At 40.7% G+C, this 23,132-nt stretch overlaps 1 protein-coding gene across 1 annotated transcript in view; it reads left to right on the forward strand.

Annotated features, from left to right (window-relative positions):
* Positions 1 to 8,229: 8,229 nt before the first annotated feature.
* The window catches only part of TMEM47 (transmembrane protein 47), a 28,751-nt gene continuing 13,848 nt past the window's right edge, over positions 8,230 to 23,132 (forward strand). Inside the window, exon 1 of the mRNA XM_041001935.1 lies at positions 8,230 to 8,455. Within this exon, the coding sequence (XP_040857869.1) occupies positions 8,230 to 8,455 (226 nt within the window). The remainder of the gene's footprint in view (positions 8,456 to 23,132) is intronic.

The raw sequence follows: 23,132 nt of genomic DNA on the forward strand, positions 1-23,132 counted from the left end.
GAATTTAAAAATGACATAAAAAATGTGCACAATTAGGAAGCACTTCATAGTAAGTCTATCAGTAAGAAAAAATCTTACCCTTTAAAATGATTACTGTTTAGTTTGTTGACTCTAAAGCACTTAAATGCGTTAATTTTCTCTTAAAATATTTGATCCTGCCCTCTGAAACTTGAACACAAACCAGATTTATTTTTCTCTCAAGAGAATTGCCCATTCCTACAACAGAAATTTATTCAAGGAAAAGCCTGAATAACACCAGTTCATACCAACTGAGTCAACGAAAAAGTATTTAAGAAAACAAAAGCATCCAAAGTATTCTCATGTACACACATACAGTATGCTCCCTTTTCCAGCTACAAAAACAGTATCGAAATATGTGACCAAATGAGTGTCCAGAGACTGAAACGAAAGTGAGAGTGAATTGATACCAAAAAAATTATAACAGTATGAGAAAATTGAAATAGGCTTTAAGAATACAAAGAAAAAATGGAAGGATATGAATGTTTAGAAATTTGCTTCATCTCTTGCTTTCTGAAAATTGGTGATATTGTATAAAAAACAAGAAGTTGTCAGAAATCACAGCTTTGAGAGTGGGCCCTGTGGTGCAGTGAGTTAAACTGTCATTTGGGACACACATATGCCAATCTGGAGTATCTGATTCATGTCCTAGAGCTTCACTACCTCAAGTTCCTGATCTCGTTTCCTAATGTGCCTGAAAGGCAGTGGATGATGACTCAAGTAATTAGGTTCCTATCACCCATGAGGGAGACCTGGATGGAAATCCTGGACCCAGGCTTTATCCTAGCCCTGGCCCAGCTATTGTAGATCTTTCTGTATGTCTTTCTCTTTCTCTTTTTGTCTCGCTCTCTTTCCTTCCCTTCTTCCTTCTCTCTCTGTCTGTCAATGGCTTTGATCCAATCACCTTGATCCACCACCAGCCATGAAACTGGTCCCTGAAGAGTTTATGAATCAGTCCTTCAATCTTACTTAGAACTCGAGTGATCAATAAATTTATCTTCCATTTTTTCTTGTGATCTAGAAATTATCCCTCTATAGATGGGCTTTTCTAATTCTATTCAAACTAAATTTTACTTCTCATCCACTTTTGCTTATTTTCTCACTACCATTCTGAAAGTCCTTTATTCACTAACTCTGAATATAATGTCACCTTAAGTGGCTTTCCCAAGACATCTGCTCCCATAGGCAGCTCCTAGTCACAACAATGCTCTTTGACATGATTTTTTTGTCAATTAAGACTATACATGAGATTTCAAAATCTGATTAACTCAGTTGCCTAAAGATAAGGAATTTGAAAGAAGCTCAGGGAATAAATGTTAAAGTGGCTGGAGTTAAAAAACACAAAAATACAGCTTCACCCTCTGACTTAGCCTGGAGATACCATTTCCAGACTTGGAACTGCCCCTGCCTGATGATATTTCCCAGTGGAGATTAGCTGCCATTTTGTACTTTGTTCCTTGATGCTCTTTTAGATGATTTGGGTAATTATACTTCAGCCTTGTACTTTTAAATCCACAGTAGCTCACTGACCTACTGTGGAGCTATAGAGATGTTGCAAAATGAATTTGGTAGAAGCCAGATGTCATATCTCATATTCCTCAGTTTTTAGAGTTTTAAAGTGTACTTAGAGACACAGCTCCATTTTTCTTCATCACCATTAATATATAATCAGAGTCATCAGCTTTATTGAGAATCGCAGCTTTTAAGAACATAACGAAATGATGCGATTTGGGACCACTATTTGGTGAAAAATACCTGGTACAAGCTAAAACATAGTTGGCTCACCATTAACAGTGGGACCTAAATCAATGTCAAATAAAACCTGCTGAGAAATGGACATGAAAGAAACAGCCTTCTCCACACCACCACAAAATATGAGAATACAGAATAGTCAAGTTCTGTTCTCTTAGATTTTTGATAGAAGTTAAACCCTAACAGACCTAAGGAGATGATGTCATTCAACACTTCTCAAACTTTAACTTGTACAAAAATCACTCAGGATCCTCTTAAACTACTGATTCCAATTCAGTAGGTCTGAATTTCTGGAGAGGCCAGAATTCAAAATTGCCAGGAAGCTATCAAGTGAGGCAAGTACTGTTGGCATCTGCACTTACGGTAGAGCAGTAAAGATGGAATTACTGAAGAAGCAGTTGGGGAAAGGTGGGATATGGAATTAACAGAGAGACCTATGGGGATTCTAATGAGGCACGTTATGATGCTTCAGGGTAGCACCCCTTCCACATGACTTCTCAATCACAATCTATAGATCAAAAATATTTTGCTTGTCCTAGAAACTGGTGAAAAGACTGACATTTGCAGGTACAGTACATTTGCTAGGTACAGAATTGGGCATGTGACTAGATGTCGGATCAAATACAAAAGAAGAACCAAACAGGCAAGAATTCTATAACCAAATACAAAGAACAGAAAAGGTAAAGAACTAATAAAGGATGTTGGGCTCTGAAGAATCATGCAGTTAGAGAATTGAACAAAGTTTACCTAAATCTCCCAGGGACCAAAGGCCCTAGGTGACATCTGGATTATAATATTGTAATAATTATGATGAGTGTTTACCATATGTCAGGCATTACCCTTTATGTAAATTACTTCATTAATCCTCACAACACCCAATGACACATCACTCCTTTGTATAAGAATGGAACTGAAGCCAATAGCATGCCCAAAGCCATATAATGTATAGGTTCTTGAGTACATTAACCTTGGTTTGCTGAACCAAAAAAGGGAGAAAAACCCAATTGTTATTTACTGGAGAACAGTAAGCTTTAAAGAGAGTAGGAAAAAAAAAAGTGAAACAGGTATGCCAAAGAAAAGCTGAATAAAATAATTCATGAAATGAGATAATACACTCAGGTGCATGTTGTTCTGATCTTTTTCCACCTATGTTTGTTTGGACTTCAATGAACTGACATTTCAAATACTGACAGACTGCAGACTAACCATCCAATACTATTTAGTCATTTTACAGGCTAATTTTAAAAGGCAAAAATCTAGAGGTGAGAATTACATTAAAATAAAATTCCTATGAGAATCATTTTATCCACTAGCCTCACTCCCCTGGCACTGCTGACATTTAAGACCACCTTTTGGAAATTTCAGTGAGAAATAGCTTAGCTGCATTCTTCCAGTTGGAAGTGCGAGAATAAACGTGCCTACGTACCTTTTCTATTTACTCTTTTAAACTTCAGATTTCCCCTCAACTAACAGTGTATTATCATTGTACTCATCAATGAATGACTGGGATCCATTTTCTCCTACTGCACATGTGAGTTGTTTAGGCTACAGAGAAGGATCCACACTTTGTAATGGAAGTGAATTTTCCAACAGTACACTGGGGAAGCAGTGCCACCTGCAGCCGCACTGAGACTGTGTTCTATGAGGAAGATAATGTAACAGTGTCAACCATCATGGAAGAACCTATGGTAAAGGGAAGAGACAGTACACTGCAGGCCCACTGAAAGAAGATGACTAAGCAAACTTTTCTTAGACCTTTCTCTCCTAGTTACAAATACTTTCATTCAAATGCCCAATGAGAAAAGATAAAGCTATCTCCTTGAAAACACATCAAAATACACAAAAATGGCTTCGTACTGAAGTTTAGAGTCCTGGAGGTAGGTTACTTAATCAGAAGAGAGGGAGATGAACGATTGCACAGAAAAATATCCAGTGCTCCCTTATATTATGATTTCTAACTTCCTTGGTTTACCCCAAGTAAATGCCCAAGTGATGATTCAACACTAGATGCCTTCACACTCCACCAAGCATAAGTAAGGTTCAACTGATCCTCCCAGCAAAATCTCAGCTACTGAAACTATTTTTGAGGATTGTGGTTCCATTTTCAATTTACTTCCCAAGTACACAACTCTCTGAGGCAGATATAGAAATGACATACCATGCCAAAGGTATCTAAGGGTAACTGAAATTTCACCAGCATGAGAATATTTTGGCAGGCATGACTTCCTTTTGGATAACCAACAGTCTTGAAATGTAATGGTACAAACAAACAAATAAAAATTTAAAATGTAAGCATGACACACTTTTTCTGTTTGCAGAAAATCATTTATCCCCAGCTATAAATAAGGACTAATTAAATATATATACATATAGAAGGTTTGTTCCTACTGGGAACTATTGCTAAAAAGTAAATGGTTGAAAAGGATCCTAAAAGTGAAAATAAATTAATCAGTGGTTGAAAAGATGATAAAGATATTAAGAATCAGACTCTCTGAGGAAATTCTAATTTTCTGATATTCTTACTTCTTAGACATCTAACTCAAACTTCTTTCATCATAATCAATATATTTATCTTATAATTAATCATCTTTAGGCACAGTGCTAAAATCCTCACCTTGAATGCACCAGGATCCCATATGAGCACTGGTTCTAATCCCAGGAGCCCTACTTCCCATCCAGCTCCCTGCTTCTGGTGTGGGAAAGCAGTCGAGGACAGCCCAAAGCCTTGGGATCCTGCAGGTGAGACCCTGAGGAGGCCCTGGGCTCTTGGCTTTGGACAAACAGCTCCAGCCATTTCAGCTGATTGGGGAGTGAATCAAAGGATGGAAGATCTTCCTCTCTGTCTCTCCTTCTCTCTGTATATCTGACTTTGCAATAAAAATAAATAAATCTTTTAAAAAATCATCTTTCCAAAAGTAATATGCCGAGATTTAATGTGATCCCAATCAAAATTATAATAACAATCTTCACAGAGCTCAAAATGATGATAAAAATGTTCGTCTGGAAACACAAGAGACCACAAATAGCCAAAGCTGGAGGAATCACAAAGCCAGACCTCAAGACATACTTAAGGGCAGTGGTAATCAAAATAGTCTGGGGCCTGGCATGGTAGTCCAGTGGTTGGAGCCCTTGCTTTGCAGGTGCATGGATCCCATATGAATACTGGTCCATATCCCAGCTGCTCTACTTCCCATCCAGCTCCCTGCCTGTGACCTGGGAACGCAGGATGGTCCAAAGCCTTGGGATGCTTCACTGCATGAGAGATCCAGAGGAGGCTCCAGGTTCCTGGCTTCTGACCAGCTCAACTTTGGCTGTTGTGGCCAAAGTTCATATGCGGATGGAGGATCTCCCTCTGTGTCTTTCCTCTTCTCTGTGTATCTGCCTTTCCAATAAAAATAAATAAATCTTGAAAAAAAATCTTGTACTGGTACAGAAACAGCAGAATAATGGGCTTGTAACTATTGCTGAAGGACAACAGAAATAATATGTAACAGTATGAAGTAAAATGGAAGGGGGTATATACCGGGAGCAAGGAAGGGGACAATCCTTATACCTACAATACTGCTGCATTATGAAAAATAACAACAATTAAAAATATAAAAAGAAAAGTTTGTGGGTACTGTCAAATGTGAATATATATATTATCTTTCTTCCCTTGTATCATCTAATTTATTTATTTATATTTATTTATACTTATTCTCCACTTGTATCCTCTAATTTATTTATCCCTCCATTTATTTCCCTCCTCTGTGGGTGAATAAATTATGATCATGGGGGTTATTATGAACCATGAATTAACGTGAAATTAAAGCATCAACACATAAAGAGAACAGTTAATGTGCTATTATCTTAAATTGAGCTGGCAACCATATAGTATATATTAAAACCAGAAGACGCTGTAAATGGTGCGATTTGGCTGTTCCAAAGTGAAACAAACTTTCACCATTTTTTTAAAACACAGAAATGATAATTACAAGTATTACTCGTGGTTATTCATGATAACTCTAACACAACAACTTTGTCACAGGGCAACAAGATATCCCAAAAAACACAATGCAGAACGCACTATAACCTGGACTGGCTTCATTAGAATATGGTTTTTCACTCACATCTGGAGTGAACCACAAAAACAGCCCAGCAGAGAGCAAAACCCTTCGAGACTCACCTCAGTCATGCCTGAAGTATTTTACTGACCTTATTATCTGGTACACTGGAAAAATGGTGGGTATTTCTTAGCATTCAATGGCTTGTTCCTTGGACTTTTTTTTTTCTCTTTCCCCTTCCCTCTAGGCAATTTGTCTCTTAATGCCTTCAGTTCATTCTTCCTTTCTGCCAGCAAACAGGTGTAACCAGTGCATGCCAGTTGTGAGCCCAGTGATGCAATCCCTGATACAGGAAATCCTTTCCAGGATCTAGGAGAGGCTCAATTCAAAGAGCCCAGCAAGTGCCCTGCACCCCACAGACAGATTACTCTGGGCAGTGGTCTGCATTGAGAAAAACCAGAGGGCGATCAACTAGTGACCATTGTGCTCAGCGAAATAAGCCAATCCCAAAAGTACAAACACCCTATGTTCTCTCCAAGACAACTCTTATGCAAAAGATAAATCAATAGAAACATAGGTAAACATGTATATACATATCTAAAAAGAACAGTATAATGGAGGCAAGTATTGCAATGAAGTGGACACACATCACTACTCCCAAATAAGCGGATTCTCAATGAAATTGTTAAATATATCTTGACAACGGGATGCTGGACTTTCCGCGTTTGTCTGTCTATTCCTACAATGTCTTGATACAACTAAATAGCAGAATGATGGACTTTCGACTATTGTTGAGGGACTAAAACTATCCTTATACTACAGGAGAAGTCAGTGACGGGCAGTGTGGAAAGGGATATCCCTGAGCCTAAGAAATTGTATCATGAAAAATATAATACTTTGAAATGAAATAAAAGTAAATCTTAAAGAGATTAAAAAGTGAGAGAGGGAGAGACAAGGCTTTGATATTGACAGCTAGCAGTAGCTACTGTGACAGTGACAAATCGGTAACTTGCACAATGTATAGAATTTGTTCTGCTCATTCCTGAAACAGTAAATTGTTTTCCCCTTCCTACCTGATGAAGTCCCCTACGTGGATGAGGAAGAGAGCCTGAATTAAAGAGAACAGAAACAAATAAAAATATTGACTGGCTAGAAAAGGAACTTACCAAGGAAGATGATTGAAAGGGGGGGACGGACAGATTGCCTTGTAACTTTCAATAAGTCAAGAAATTTTCTTAAAGATGATTTTGGAACGTGCATTCTAAACACACAAGAAGTCCAACTAAAAGAAAAAGCAGAGTCCTTTCACCCCTCTTTCAACTGTTCAAAGGTTCACCCTCCTGACCTAACTTTGTCAGTGCTGCAAGAGGAGCTGTGTTGGGAGGTGCTCTTGGCATTTTTCTAGCTGGAGGGCCGGTCACAGCCTGTTGGGGGCTCTTTAAGGGTCCCCGCAGTCATTAACATGATAATGGAGTGTGAGGGACAAGAAAGCCATTGGTCTCTCAAAAGTCAGAACCCCAGGACTTTTGTTTCCCCTTAGGTTCACTCACTTGACACTAACAGCATTTGTGTCCACAAGCACCCAGCCTATGCGGCTTCGAGGGACAGAATGTGGCGCACACCGCTCCTGAGGCCTTGTCAGCAGACGCCCCTCGCCCGGAGCCCAGGAGCAGCAGCAGCTCCACAGAGAAGTGAGCAAGCAGGCAAACTGGGGCTCCAGGGCGCGTCCCGGGCCCTGCGGCCAAACCCCTCAGGATGCGGAAGGCTCCTGGTAAGACGTGACGCGCCTGAGGGGACCTCACCTCACTCCAAGAGCCACGGCTAGGCACCTAGGGGTCCACATCCGACGCCTTCTAGAAAACACCTGCCCCAGCTCCCCAGGGCAGCCGCACCACGCCACCGGGCCAGGGGCGGCCGGGAGGCCCCAGGGGCGAGCCCGGCCTGGGCCACCGCCAGCCTGCGGGGCTTGGAGCCGGCCGGGCAGGCGTGCGGGGCAGGGCGGGGCTTGGAGCCGGCCGGGCAGGCGTGCGGGGCAGGGCGGGGCTTGGAGCCGGCCGGGCAGGCGTGCGGGGCAGGGCGGGGCTTGGAGCCGCCTGCGCCGCGGGACCCGCCCCTCCGGCCGGCACCGCCTCCCGCAGCCCGGGGCGGGGCCGGGGCGGGGCGAGCCGGGGCGGAGCGGGGCGGGGCGAGCCGGGACGGAGCGGGGCGGGGCGAGGCGGGCGGAGCGGCGCGGGCCAGACGGCGGAGCTGGGCGGCGGGCGCGGGTCGCTGCGGCTGCCGACCACCGCACCCGGCCGCTGCCGGGGCAGACCTACCTGCGCCGCGGCTCGGCCGCGTCCCTCGGCGGGCGGGCGGGCTCCCGGCTCTCGGCTCTCGGCGTCCTCGTCGGCGGGGCGGGCGGCAGCGGCGCCCGGGCATGGCTTCGGCGGGCAGCGGCATGGAGGAGGTGCGCGTGTCGGTGCTGACCCCGCTGAAGCTGGTCGGGCTGGTGTGCATCTTCCTGGCGCTGTGCCTGGACCTGGGGGCCGTGCTGAGCCCGGCCTGGGTCACGGCCGACCACCAGTACTACCTGTCCCTGTGGGAGTCCTGCCGGAAGCCCGCCAGCCTGGACATCTGGCACTGCGAGTCCACGCTCAGCAGCGGTGAGGCCCGGCGCGACCCCCGCCCCGCGCGACCCCCGCCCCGCGCGACCCCCGCCCCGCGCGACCCCCGCCCCGCGCCCCTCGGCCGGGACGCACCCCACCTCCCGCCTCTTCTCCCGCCGCCTCTCCCGCCCTGCTGGCCAACCCGCCCCGGCGCCCCTCTGCCCGGCGCCCACGCGTCCCCGGGCCCCTTCCCGGCGGGCACCCCTGCGGCCAAGTCCACGCCCGCTCCCTCCTCGCGTGGCCATTGCTCCCACTCGGGAGTAACACGTATGCCACTTTAGTGCTCTGTCTTTCCCGGCCAGATCCATGTGTTCGCGGAGATAGATGTGCGCAGCCTTAGGAAGCCTCCACGCCTGATTCTGTTTTGTTCTGAAATGGGACGAGCGGGGCCCAAACCTCCCCAACTGCGCCGAGCTGAGTGGCCCAGTCTTTCCCGCACTGTTCTCTCCCCGGAGCCCTTTGCCCGAGGTTAACCCTTCGAGCCCACGTCTGCGCCTGCTTTACTCCACCGCATCTGCCTTTTCCCCAGGGAGTCTCCATTTGAGTTGTATTTCCTTACATATTTGGGGGATATGAGGGGTTGGGATGGAAGTTTAATTTTCTTTCCTTTTTTGGAGACACCATCGCTGGTTGTGAGTTGCCCTTGTTTTTCAATCTAAGTAACTCCTCTTTCTTCCCAGACCATTCTTTTCTCCGTAAGCTACTCCCAGATGCCTAGAAACTTGTGCTGTATTCAGACAGCACTGAAAAGCTCCGAGCGGATGGGATGGGGCGGGCGCGGGAAGAGGATAGAGAGGAAAGTAGGCTAGGGGTTTTGTGCCCTGAACGGGCTTTCTGACCGTTCAATTACCTTTCCCAGCGCCCTAGTTTTTGCCCATATCAAAATCTTCCGATTTCTTGCTACAAACCCAACTTCCGATTCCTTACTATAAATCGTTTCTCTCTGTAATCTTAACTCTTAAGCTCCTGCTGTCTGCGCAGAGAATGGGAAATAAAAAGAGATGAGCGCTGCTGGTTTTCTACACAGACACACACTCACACACCTGAGAAACTCATTTAATTTCTTTGTGACAATTCCATGACTTTTCCAGGACTATTTATAAAGCTTCATTGGCAACGTTTCAAGTCCCTGCGGAGTTGAAATAGCAGGAAAAGCCACAAAACTCTGATTTTTCCTTTGTTTGGTTTCTTGTTTAAGAAGGATTGTTTAACCCGGCTAAGTTTCTTCTGTAACTTTCATTTTGTGTGCACGAAAGGTATTTTTTTTTTTCTCCTTTTATATTCCCTCAAAATTCCCATTGAAAGATTTCATCTTTGTTGATTAATTCCCTGTGGAAGGCGCTGGTTGGCAGCAGGAGGTCAACGTTTAGGTCTTCTCATTCTTTCAGGGTTAGTTGTTTACAACTAAAGATAAAATAAATCAGTGAAATGCCTTTCTTCAGTAACCAGGGGATCCAAATAAACTTTGGAGAAAATATCTTTTCTTTCCCCATCTGCAATAGAAATGGAAATTTATGTAGGAATGCCAGCTTCTGTAGGTCTCCTTAGCAACAGGAATCTTTTGCCCCTTTTTCTCTGTCTCAGGAAATAATAGCCCTCTGATTGCATAAAGACTTTTCAGATAGGTTGGAAGAACCAGCTTCAACTCTGATTTGCTTTTCACCGGGTATCCTTTTCTAGTGGCCAGGAATGTGGGGGAGACGCCAGCTACGGTTTGTTGAGCAGTATGCAGTGTTTGCTGATCTTTTCTTAATTGTCTCCATACCCATTTCTTTCTGTGTATGTGTGTGTTTCTTTTCTTTTCTTTCCTTTTTTTTTTTTCTGCCTCTCAAGAAAGAACTGGGAACACTGGAGCTTAATGCAAATACAGTGCAACTATGACTGCCAAGCAAAAAAATCATCACAGGCAGGCACAGCAACTAACCGCTTTCCCTCTTCCCTTTGACATGTGCACACCCTTCATTTTCCCCCTTGCTGAAATTCACATTTCAGCATCCATTTCTATTTGAATTTCTGAGCAATCAGCATTACTCCTATTTTGCTTAAAGATCAATTTTCAGTCCAGAAGAAGTAGAGTTATTAAGCAAATGGATGAACAATAGAGATTTCTGAAAGGCTGTTTGTAACTACTTCTTGACTTTCCCATTATGGTAGCAGTTCATTTTGGCTCTGTTGTGATGTGGTGGAGGGTGAAAGAAGGTAGTAAACTGGGAAGAGTGGGGGATGCTCTGAATCCTCACTTTCTTAAACTTGTTATGTGGAATTGAAGCTTCTCTCCGATAGTGTGTTGAAGGAGGGGGGAATGCCTGAATCGAAACCAGCAATGCTTTTCTTGCCTGTTCCAAAAGACAGGCAGCTTTTCTCCATCTGTTGGCTGTGTGGAGTAGCAGAAAACAGGGAGGGAAATGTCTTTTGTGAAGATCTGAAGAGATCCACTTGATGTCTCTCCAAATGAATTACCCTGGGAGAAGCCATTGAGGACAGTTGTACTGTAGGCCCTTCACCAGGATCTTCAGGGCTTAATTAAAAACCTTTGTCTTAATTAGAATTAAACATGCAGTGAAGAGGCAAGCTTGTATTTACAGAAGGAAAATTTCAGGAATGTTTCTATTGATGATTGTGTGTTCTACTTAGGCCTAGTTTCCACTGAAACTTGCCCCTAAGCCATTACTTTTAAACTTGCTTTTTAATTTTGGGACCGAATATGCATCGTTGGCTGTTTATAACCCGTTTTATGGTTTTAAACAAAAGCAGAACCATGCCTCTTGTGTCCTGGTGTATTGAAGGTGGCGTCAGCACTTCTAGTAGGAACCAGTAATCCGGTTGTCAGTCAGCTGTAATGCTTCCCTACTATGTCCCGATTTAGTGTATGGGGAGAACCCAGGCACTTTTCAGAAGTTACATTTTTAAAAAGGAAAAAAAAGGAAAGCAAATGAGAAAACAGCTAATTGTCTACTCTGAAAGCAAACAAGCAAAAAAGTGTGCTTGTCGGGAAGTTTGCAATATGCTATACTTGACCAGCTACAAAATTTCTTTTTAATAGTAGTCTTCCCTAGTACTATTTTAGGTAGCCATTTAATAAATGTTAAATCGTAGTCAAAGTAGTACCAATGTTTTAGACCCCTCCTTAGTCATATTTTTTCCTACAGTGTATGTTCAGTTTTACTGCCATAGCATTTATATGAGAATGATTTCTAGAAATCATTTACCTGTATTCAGAATGCTGATGCCTTAAAATGTGCTATATAACCTCTAAATAGTGATTTTTTTACATTTGTTCTTTAAAATTGATAAATATGTAACTATGCTGTTTAAGGGAGATTGCTTTTTAATCTCTAAATCTTATGGACTAAGCAAAAGCAAGAACATACAAATGACCAAGTAAGTGCATTTTAATGACAATAATTTGGTGATATAATAGGTAGATTAATCCATCTTTCCAGCCACAAGATCCTTGATCAAAAAATGTCTTTTTCAAGGAAAGATATAAACATCATATGTTTACTTTTCCTATAAATAGCTACATTTGTAACATGAATCAGTGATACTTTTGAAATGGCACTGTGCTGTATGCTAATAACAATTGAGTATTATTTCCAGTTTAAAAAGAATTTTTAAGTGTTTTTTAGACAAATCATTTTTTTAAACTTTCAAACAAAAATCCACTTGAAAAGGTTTTCAAGGAGAAGTCATCTTAGTTTGTAATTTAAGATAAACAAAGTGAACATTGACAAGTCTTTAAAAAAAAAAAGACATGTATCATCTGTGCATATTTTTAATTTACCCTTAATTAGGAAGCAATTCTATTGAGAAACTTCATTTTTTGATTTGCTCTTGGGAAGACTCAGCTTGGTTCTTCGAAGGAGTTGATATTGATGCATGTTTACAAATAGTTCAGCAAGCCTGGGAGCCACTACAGTTATACCCACTTCTGGCTTTCTTGGAAAGAACATGGGCTTTTAAAAATTCAGTTTCATTTAACCTATAGAGCATAGACACTTTGAGGTCGCACCGCACCTGTCTCAGTGACTGAACCAGAGAAGAACAAGGTATTCATGATTTTTTTTTCTAGCCTGTTCCAAATTTTCAAGTCTGCCATATTTACCTTTGCAAAAGATATTTATGTTCATGGACATATATAATTCCTCTTTTATTCATATTCATGGATGAATTATAATCCTTAGGGAGCCACTTAATCGTTGGCAGCTAAGTGATTCTATTTATGTGAAAAGCCTGGTCTTGAATAAAATATTTCAAAACAAAACTAACATAAACAAGCGTATGTCAAACAATAGCTTTTACCTGCTGTCAGAAACACATTTCAGGAATTTCCTCAAAGTGTCTGTTTTAGAAGGCAAGCCACTTGGACCATAGATAGAGACGGTGCTCTTAGCAGTATTACTAAAAGGGATGGTGACATTATGAAGTAAGTGTAATGCATTACCTGGATATGAAAGCAAATATCTCTGTAAACATCATTAAGTCACAAAATAATCCTGTCATAGGGTAGAGTAGTATTGTAGAGAATGGTGGAGACTTTGACTTCTAATTCACTTGAACTTAACCACTTCCCAGTCATGTGCCCTTGTGCAAGATAGTATCTTCTAGTGGCTTGCCTCAGAGGATAAATAAATGAAGCATTTTATTCTCCCTTACTTGAATACAGCATGATATTGTTTTCAATAATTGATACCTTTTCCCCTGATTTGTAAAACTTCTTTGCATTGTATAGTAACATATCATGTTTATCTAAAATTTGAATTTTGATGTATATTAGCAAACATTTGACAACACTTTTGATAGAGTAGGAGCGCAAAACTGTTATCCAACACCTACCAGTTATTCAGTCCTTACAGTCTAGATGCCTTGGTTATTTGCAGAGACAATAAACGTGCCAAGTAGGTAATGCTGTTGCTGGGCATTATTGAGGAGATCAAGGATTGTTTAGCATTACCACAACCTCAATAAATCTGTAGGAGAGATGTGTTGTAGTTAATAATGCTGGAGAACTAACTACACCAAAATTTAGTGATATAAGATAAGCAATATTATATTATAGTCTCGAATTCTGTGAGTCAGGAATTTTGATAGGGCACAGAAAGGATGCAGCCATAGCTGAAGATAACTTCAATATCTGGGCACTGCAACATCGAGGATACTTTTCCAAAGGATTTCATTTATTAAATCCCACATGGGTAGCGTGGTTTTGACCCCTAGGTGGGAATGGCTGGGCTGAGGTCAGCTGGGACTCCTGCTGAACATCTTGTCTGGTGTGGCTTTCCTAGCGTGATGGTTTCAGAGTCCTTTCAGAATGAGTGGATTCACTGACATTGAGATTCCTAAGAGGACCAAACTCTGAGCTAGCCTGAGAATCCCTACAGCAGCTGTTCCCTAGCAATGTTTTCATTACTGAGGAACCACATAACTTGCTCAGATACAAGGGGAACAAAAATGGACTGTACGTCTCTTTATAAAATTGTCTGTGTTTATTTTTATATATTTGAAAGGTAGAGAGACAAAAATAAGGATCATCAATCACTGGTTCCCTCCATAAATGGATGTAACAGATGGGTGGGCCATGTTCAATCCAGGAGCCCGGAACTTAGCATTGGAGTCTCCTGTAGTGGGAAGGTAGCAAATATTTGAGCTGTCACCCGCTGCATCCCAATTTGCACATTATCTGGAAGCTGAATCAGAAATAAAGCAGTACTCAATCCCAGTCATTCCAGTGTGGGATACTGGTATCCCAGGCATGTTCTTAACCTTTGAGTCAAAATGCCTGTGATAGACTCGACCTTCTGATGCAACCAGTGGCAAGGTTGCATTGTAGGAGGGGGTTAGGGATAGGAGATAACTTTTGGACTTTGTTTGGGGTCCAAGTCTGAGTCTAACTGCAAATCTACCTTCTTAGTTACCTCTCAAGAACACAGGTAACCATATAGCTTCTATACTTAAAATCTTTTAAATTATTGAAAATAATAATATCTAGCTAGGACAAAAAATTGCTCTCAACCAACATGTGCTTTTAATGATAGAATCACTTTGGATCTGGGGTAAAATGACTCAAGAACCTAGCCTGTCCACAAATAGCGAAATACATACACATTATAATATACTCATAAGAAAAATCATGTATTATTGATAAGTCAGTCTGATTTTAGTTTTTTTTAATCATCAGATTCATATTTCTTCCTAAGGTTTGCCCTTAAAAATGAATACTTTTTTTTGGTTTAAGTTGCTCCATGATATGCTTTAAAACAATGCCTTGTGCCCGGCGCGGTGGCGCAGTGGTTAAGGTCCTCGCCTTGTACGCCCGGGATCCCATATGGGCGCCAGTTCTATCCAAGCAGCCCCGCTTCCCTTCCAGCTCCCTGCCTGTGGCCCGGGAAAGCAGTCCAGGACGGCCCAAAGCTTTGGGACCCTGCACCTGCGTGGGAGACCCAGAAGAGGCTCCTGGCTTCGGATCGGCATAGCACCGGCCGTTGTGCTCACTTGGGGAGTGAATCATGGGATGGAAGATCTTCCTCTCTGTCTCTCCTCTCTGTATATCCACCTTTCCAATAAAAATAAAATAAATCTTTAAAAAAAGAAAACAATGCCTTAATTGGAAGTTGAAAAAATATAATTCCACAAGTATATGGAAGTTAGCCATGTAAGTTTCTTAAATTGATCGAATGAATAAAATTTTCATTTGACAACATGAGCTTCTGACTTTAAATAAGATATATTAATTTATCAAAAAGCTGATTTTTAAAAAGCAGAATTTCAATGTCACATGTAAAAGACATTAACAGCACAATCATACCAATCTTCAAACTGCTGGAATATCTGCTTTAAAAATTGGACAAGGATAACTTTCCTTAACCTTTTTGTTCCTCAGTTTATGTGGGATTTGAGAACACTAATAGAGCATCCACTTTCTGTTCTAAATGTGACTTTAGTATCAAAGACTCCCATTGGACAAAGCCATGGTGTTTCAAGGAACAAGAAAACAAATTATCTGACTCGCCTTCATCTCTATAAACTTAAAGCAACAAGCCATGTTTCAGATAGTATCGCAGAGTGAGAGAGAGAGCAAGATCTTCCATCTATCTGTTCACACCCCAAATGCCTGCAGTGGCCAGAGCTGAGTCCATCTGGAGCCAGGAGCCAGGTGCTTCTTCTGATTCTCCCACATGATTGCATGGTTTCAAAGACTTGGGCCATACTCCACTGCCTTCCCAGGCCATATGCAGGAAGCTAGATCAGAAGCGGAACAGCCTAGACACCAGCTGGTACCCATATGGAGTGCTAGCACTTCAGACAGAAGTTTGGCCTGTCATGCCACAGTGCTGGCCATTGCAGAAAGATGCTTTAAAAATACAAGTTAGACCCTCTGAATCACATTTATTGAGGGTTATTCAAAAGAATTATAAGAATGTATGGATTTGACCTTATTTTGCACCAAAATTTATATTTTGATTTTACTTCCCATGAACTTTTTGAAGTAAACTAGTATTCTCTCTGTGTGAAGAGACAGTCACAGAAGTATTCATCTAAGATTTCAGATGTTTAAACCAAACATTCACCAAAATTATGTCAGTGCATTGTGAATGAAACACGAAGTGTACTGCCAGCACCAGTGACTTACAACAGAAATTATTTCTACTCTCCATTTTCTTATCTTCTCACATGTACCAAATGAGTTTATGTTATTGAAAGATACTTCCTGACTTTGTAGCAGGGGGTAAACATTTCACTGGGATAGTCCAGCCAGTTAGTCTGCACACAAGATACCATACAAGATAGTGAGAGTAAGGGAATGGATGAGGTTAAACTAAATATATAGAGTGCTGTACAGAGGGAAATAGAAATCCTACTTCTGTAGCGGGCATTACATGGAGCTTTTGGGAGGTTAGCTTTCCAGCTTGATCCATCCACATTTGCTGAAATAATGTCTTAATACCGATTGAGGGTGGTTGTCTTCTGTTCCTTGTTAATTATTAGCCGTGCTGAAGCCATCACAAAAGCCTTTGGTGGCTTTAAGGAAGGTCTTCCACTCCTAATTCAAGTGCTGTGTTTCTTCCAGCCATTCCAGATAACCAAGTTATCACAGCTTTTATAGAAATTAATACTGAGAACAGGCATTGTCGCACAGCAAGTTAAGCTGTTGCTTGGGCTGCCTGCATCTCAGAGTGCTGATTGGAGTCTGAGCTGTACTATTTCCAATACAGCTTCCTGCAAATGCATCCTGGGAGGCAGCAAGTGGTTGGATCCCTGCCACCCACGTAGGAGATTCAGGTTCAATACCTAGTTCAGGCTTAGCTGAACCCTGGCTGCTTGGGCATTTGAAGAATGAAGCAGCAAATAGAAGATCTCTTTCTCACACTCTCCATACGCATGCACACACACAAACTCTGCCTTTTAAATAAATAAATAAGCACTTTGAAAATTACCATTGGTGATACTAGTACTCATTAGGCAACACTGCTGTATCACTAAGTGCTGATGAAAGCTTTGTAATATATAGCATGTAGTAAGAAGCAACAGTCACTAAAGCTGATAATGTCCCTTCTTTAAATAACAAACCATGCTTTAAAAACAAGGGTTCTTACTAAGCATTGTGTAGAATAGCTTTATTAGGGGAAAACACCACATGTTAATGATATTTAAGCTATGAATTGTTTCTGGTGAATTTTATAAGAATTCTGTAAAAGTTAAATTCCTCTTGATTATAAAGGAAAAAAAATGTGTATTCTAGTATCAACACAAAACAACTCTGTAAGGGCTTAAAAATGTGTTATGTGTTGAAGACTAGTAATTTGGGCCCAGCACGGTGGCCTAGCGGCTAAAGTCCTTGCCTTGAATGCGCCAGGATCCCATATGGTCGCCAGTTCTAATCCCGGCTACCCCGTTTCCCATCCAGCTCCCTGCTTGTGGCCTGGGGAAGCAGTCAAGGATGGCGCAGGGCCTTGGGACCCTGCCACCCTCATGGGAGACCAGAGGAGCTCTTGGCTCCCGGCTTCAGATCGTCACAGCTCCTGTTGTGGCCACTAGGAGAATGAATCAACAAACAGAATATCTTTCTGCTTGTCTCTCCTCCTGTCTGTATATCTGACTTTGCAATAAAAATAAATAAATCTTAAAAAAGAAACTAGTAATTCATCTGACATTTTTTGAAAATCAGAATTTTCCAAAATTTGAGAAAAGTTAGCATTAATTTGATCATAGTTATTGTATCACTTATTTACATGGTTACCTGAGGTTTTTTACATAGCTTAAAATTGGGGTATACTGTACATTGTAGTAGATAGTCCTGAAGAGTAGGACTTTTAAATCATATTACTATCATCTTAATTAAAATGGGTGTCTAAAGTAGCTGACTTTATGGCAATCTACATTATGTAGCACAGTGTACAAATAGTGTTTGCTTTAAATACTTGTTTGTATATAAAAAGTATTAGTTTTGATACCCATTGACACTGGAAAAAGTAAGGTGTCGTTTTCATTATTTAAACTAGTGTTCAGATTCTTTTAGCTGCCTTTGTGTGTGTATCATGGAGTAGTGGAAAATTAATTCGACACCAGCTAATGTAGGTCACAATGCAACTTAGCCAAGAAAACAAAGTTGAAACTGCCTGAGTAATGCTTCTAGTTTTCCACTTCATTTGCCAAATGCAGAGTAACTTTAAAAAGTTAAATATATCGTTGAAGCATAATTTTGCTGAACCTGGCTGTTTGATACCCTGCCGGCTCTACTTTCAGACCAGAGATGGTCTCCCCAAGAAGCCATTAAACTTATCTGGACAATAAGATGCTGGACTCTGTGCTTGGTATATGCTTGCAATGAAGGAATCTCAACTGAACTTGAACTGTGGTTACACAACAAGGTGGAGGAATCCACCATGGGGGAGGGATTGGGGAGGGGTGGGGGAATCCCAGTACCTATAAAACTGTGTCACATAATGCAATGTAATTTTTAAAAAGTTAAATATATCATTTGATCTATTCAGAAGTAGGTAGGGTATAAGTCTATAGTTACTTTGTTTTTATACACAGTGTCAGCAGTATTTTGATTTATTCTACAAATGTGAGGATATGACCTTTTTATCCAAATTCAGAACTGCATGGCATTACTCTTAAACTGCTAAGACATACTTGATGAAGATAATTAGATACCATAACCCCTAGCCATGTGAGCCAGTTGGAAAAAGACATGGTCTTATGTGAAGAGATGAGTAACTGGGAATATAAGGTTTTAAATATTTAGTAACAGAATTTTTCCTGTTTTTTTTTAACTTATCCATTCCAAATTTTCAATTCCTGATGATAGCATGATTGTCACTATTGAGCTAGCTAAGTTCCCACCCAACCACAAATCTGAAATGTTTTGTTATAAATGTGTCTTACAAGTGAATAAAAAAAATTTGGAAGTTCAGAATATTTCCTATGGATAAGTGAAAATCTCCACATTTTAAATGGATTGGGGGGAAATTTGTGAATAACTTAAAAGCAATGTCAAAATAGGTTAAAATTACTATTTTGAGATAGCTAGTGGGCATAGTGTGATGCCTCAGTTGGCTAATCCTTTCTTTGAAAGCTCTGGAACCCCATATGGGTGCTGGTACGTGTCCCAGTTGCTCCACTTCCCATCCAGCTCCCTGTTTGTGGCCTAGGAGAACAGTAGAAGATGGTACAAAACCTTGGAACCCTGTACCTGCATGGCAGACCAGGAAGAAGCTCCTGGTTCCTGGCTTCAGATTTGCTCAGCTCCTGCCATTGCATCCATTTGGGGAGTGAACAAAGTGTCTCTCCTCTCTGTTTCTCCTTCTCTCTAAATCTGTTTTTCCAATAAAAAAAAAAAAAAATCCTAAAAAAAAGATGCCTAGGAAATGATTTTAATTGCCCTTAGGGATATTAGTTTAGTTTCTTTTGGGAGATGGTTCAAAGATGAAAATATAAGTGGCTGTCTGATAAATTTGAACAATCTTATACCAGTTTTTAGAAGCATTATTTTTATCGGGTAAACATTTGGCCTAGTGGTTGAGATACCCACATCCCATACAGAGTCCCTGGGTTCAATACCTGGCTCTGACTCCTGACACCAACTTCCTGCTAATGCAGTCCCTGGGAGACCACAATGATGGATCAGGTGATTGGGTTCCTGCCATCCCCATGGGAAGAATTCCTGGCTCTGAGGTTTGTCTAGATACCATGACCTTTGCAGAATGCGCAAGCCAATGGGAATTTGCTTGCTCTCTTCTTCCCTTTATTTTTCCCCCTACATCTCAGATAAATTTTTGAAAATAAAATATACCTATCTTAATTTGTGATGAGAATTATAGGGAAGTTAGGCTTACCCAACAAAACGGTACAATGCATTCGGGCAGTGCTATCTGCTCAAATAGTTGTAAAGTTAAAAATCTGTTCATTGGTTTTAAATTGTATCCAATGTCCTCAAAGATGTGGCAATTGTGTGCTTAAGTTTTACATAGAGTAGGATGATCTTTGCGGTACCTAGACAGGGAAATAAATTAGCCAGTGTTTGCCAATTGAAAAGTTTGGAAATGAAATGAATAAAGAAGAGGCTTTTAGGCACTGGTGTGGGCCTTTGACCTTGTAGCAAAAGTGTGGGAAACTATCATTAACATTTTGCCTATTGTGAAAATTATAATTGAATTTTGATTGTGAATTCCCTAAAGGAATGAAAATCCTCCAAATAGGCAGCTGTGATATAGTCCATAGAATGTTCATAATGCAATGACAATTTCAGACCAGCCTCATGTTTTAACTGCTCGCATAAATCAGTCCAAACCTGCAAAATGCTAAGTTGTTTATAGACATTGGAAACTGATGTCAGCTAATAAAAATACTTTGAAAGGGGACTCAAATTTTGTTCCTGAGTTGCATATTTATGTTAGGCTTGATATTAAAATACGGGGGCTTCGTTTTTATGCTGTCACTACAGAGGAAAACATCTTACATATATTTCCCTTGTGTTTTACATTTTTATTTTTAATGTGTATTGGTGTTGTCCTATCCAGGAAAACTTATAATAGAAAACTTAAGTGAAGGTTTCCCGAAGAGCAGCTGCAATGCCTCCAGTACGTCACTGTTTCAGTTTTGCCAACACTTAAAGTGAAAGCCAAATTTCAAGTTTGGCTTCTAGATCCAAAAGATGCCCCCTCGGCCCATTTGAACCGCTCACTGGTTTATGGACCCAGGATGTGCATTATTTTCTCAAAACTGATTATTCCCTGTTCTTTGGGATTTTTGAAACTAAGGTTTCCAGTTGGCTGGTGTGGCATTGAGCAGTGCTTGTACAGCAGCACCATGGCTGTTGCTGTTCTGCAGGGCTGGTTTGTGTTCACTGCTCCTCTACAATATGAGTGTGTCACTTATAAAAATGTGGGAACCTAATGAAAGTAGTAGATCTTTAAGGACTCTTAAGTTTTATCCTATTAAATACCGTGAGGGTCATAAATGAAGAACTAAGATTGATACAGTACTTAACTGATTATATGAATGTAAAATACATAACTTTCTTTGAAAATAAGGGGCTGAAAATCGATACTTTTATGATATTTTGGTTGGCTTACAAACATTTCATATAGGTTAGCAAATATTTGTGGCATGCAAATATTTAATGGAAACATTGTTAGGGACAAGTTTGAGGGTCATTATAATATTGCTATGAAATTGTTGAAATCCTGTAGTATACAATAAAACACTTTATAATTTTTATTAAATCTAGTAACGAACTTTGGTTGCTATGGAAATATCTATCTGTGTAAATATGAAACCCAGCTTTTTTAAATGGCCATTAGTAGGCACCTATAAGTTATTTTTAATTTTTTTCTTAAATTTTATTATTCCTCATCTCTTAGTCTTGTTCAGCAAGAGAAAGGGAAATGATAGTGAGCCAATTTATGCACTTTGCCTAACTTTGGTTCACCTTTTAGGCTGGCTGTATTTGGAAAATGGATTCTAGTTGCTTATTAAGAAAGATACAATGCCACAGCCCTATTCTCAATCCCCAAATTTCCAGACTGAACCCTGAAAATTGCTCTGTGTCTCCTTGGCTGTGGTAGCCATGTCTAACCACTCTTCTGGCTTTCTGATTCAGCTAGTCAGCAATTCGAAGTTTTTGTTGAGAGCAATCACTGTAGTGAATGCTTTTGGTCCAGTGAATCATTTCAGAGCCATAACTCTGAATGCGGTGCCATCCACCAAAGGAGGTATCTCAAGACTGCAGTCAGAAGTCCCAGCTTCTGGCCAGGACAGTAGTACTCATTGCCCAATTCTCATCTCTCAGGAAATTACAAAAAAAAAAAAATCTGTTCAGAGAAGTGCCATTTCTGGTTGTGGTTCAGAGGGGAAGGACAGCAATATCTGTAGAGTGGTGATATCCAAGACTTCTTTTTCTTAATTTTTTTTTTTTTAAGATTTGCTTATTCTTATTGCAAAGACAGACAGGGAAGAAGATCTTCCATCAGCAGATTCACTTCCCAAGTGGCTGCAATGGCCAGAGCTGAGCCGATCCAAATCTAGGAGCCAGGAGCTTCTTCCAGGTCTCCCATGAGGGTGCAGGGTCCCAAAGCTTTGGGCCGTCCTCAACTGCTTTCCCGGGCCACAGACAGGGAGCTGGAAGGGAAGCGGGGCTGCCGGGATGTGAATGAGCACCCATATGGGATCTCTATGCATGTGAGATGAGGCCTTTTGCCACTAGGCTACTGCACTGAGCCCGGTATCAGTGACTTCTTGTCAAACTTAAGTCTAGCACATCTTTCTCATTAGCTACAATTAGACTAAAAATAAAAGTAGGATAGAGAAATTGTAGAACTGGTTATGTTTAACTACGTTTTCGAAGTATTTTCTATGCTATGAGAAGTTTCCTAATGAAGTTCTAACCCCTTTTTAAATAACTGTTTTATTGGTCCCTTCTACATTTTATTGCTTATAAGAAATATGGAAATAATGCAATATTACTATTTCAAGAAAAGTCAGTGTTAACATGAGATGAATATTTTTGTATTTTTCTGTTACTCTATTGAAAAAGCCACATTTTTCACTCCTGTATTATTCACTTATGAAATTGTCTTCATTGCGTGATTTTTGTTATTTTCATGTATGGAAAAAGTCAATATTTGAGCAAATATTAGCAAACCCAGCTCATTACCAGCCCACCACCTGTTTTTGCAAGTAGTTTTATTGATGCATGACCCTTAATATTTGCCTATGGATGTTTTCATAATACATGGCAGATATGACTATGTACAACAAAGACCTTGGCCTTCACAGCTGAAAATCTTTATTATCTTGTGCTTAATAAAAGAAAAGCTTTCTCATTTTTTTCTTAGTTTGTATAAAATGCAAGCAAACATTTTAGCTATTTGAGAATATTTAAAATTGATAAAAACTATTAAATTCTTGTTTGCTTTTGGGTTGTAAGCAGAAATAGCCAATTATATGGCATTTCAAGCATACTGAGCTTTTATAGGAAAGAGTTTTATCAGGAAAGTCAATCTATTTTAAGATAGTGTTTAACTGAATAGATATTTACTTGTGGCATACAAAGGCAATACTCTACAAATTCATTTTTATATGCAACAATCTTAAGGAGAGTTTCTAAGGGCTAGTATTGTGTATACCAAGTCACAATTCTGTATCATGGCATTAGTTAAGGGCCCAGTGC

Source organism: Ochotona curzoniae, unplaced genomic scaffold (genome assembly GCF_017591425.1).
Source record: "Ochotona curzoniae isolate NIBS_2020 unplaced genomic scaffold, NIBS_Ocur_1.0 contig_1274, whole genome shotgun sequence".
Taxonomy (NCBI): Eukaryota; Metazoa; Chordata; class Mammalia; order Lagomorpha; family Ochotonidae; genus Ochotona; species Ochotona curzoniae.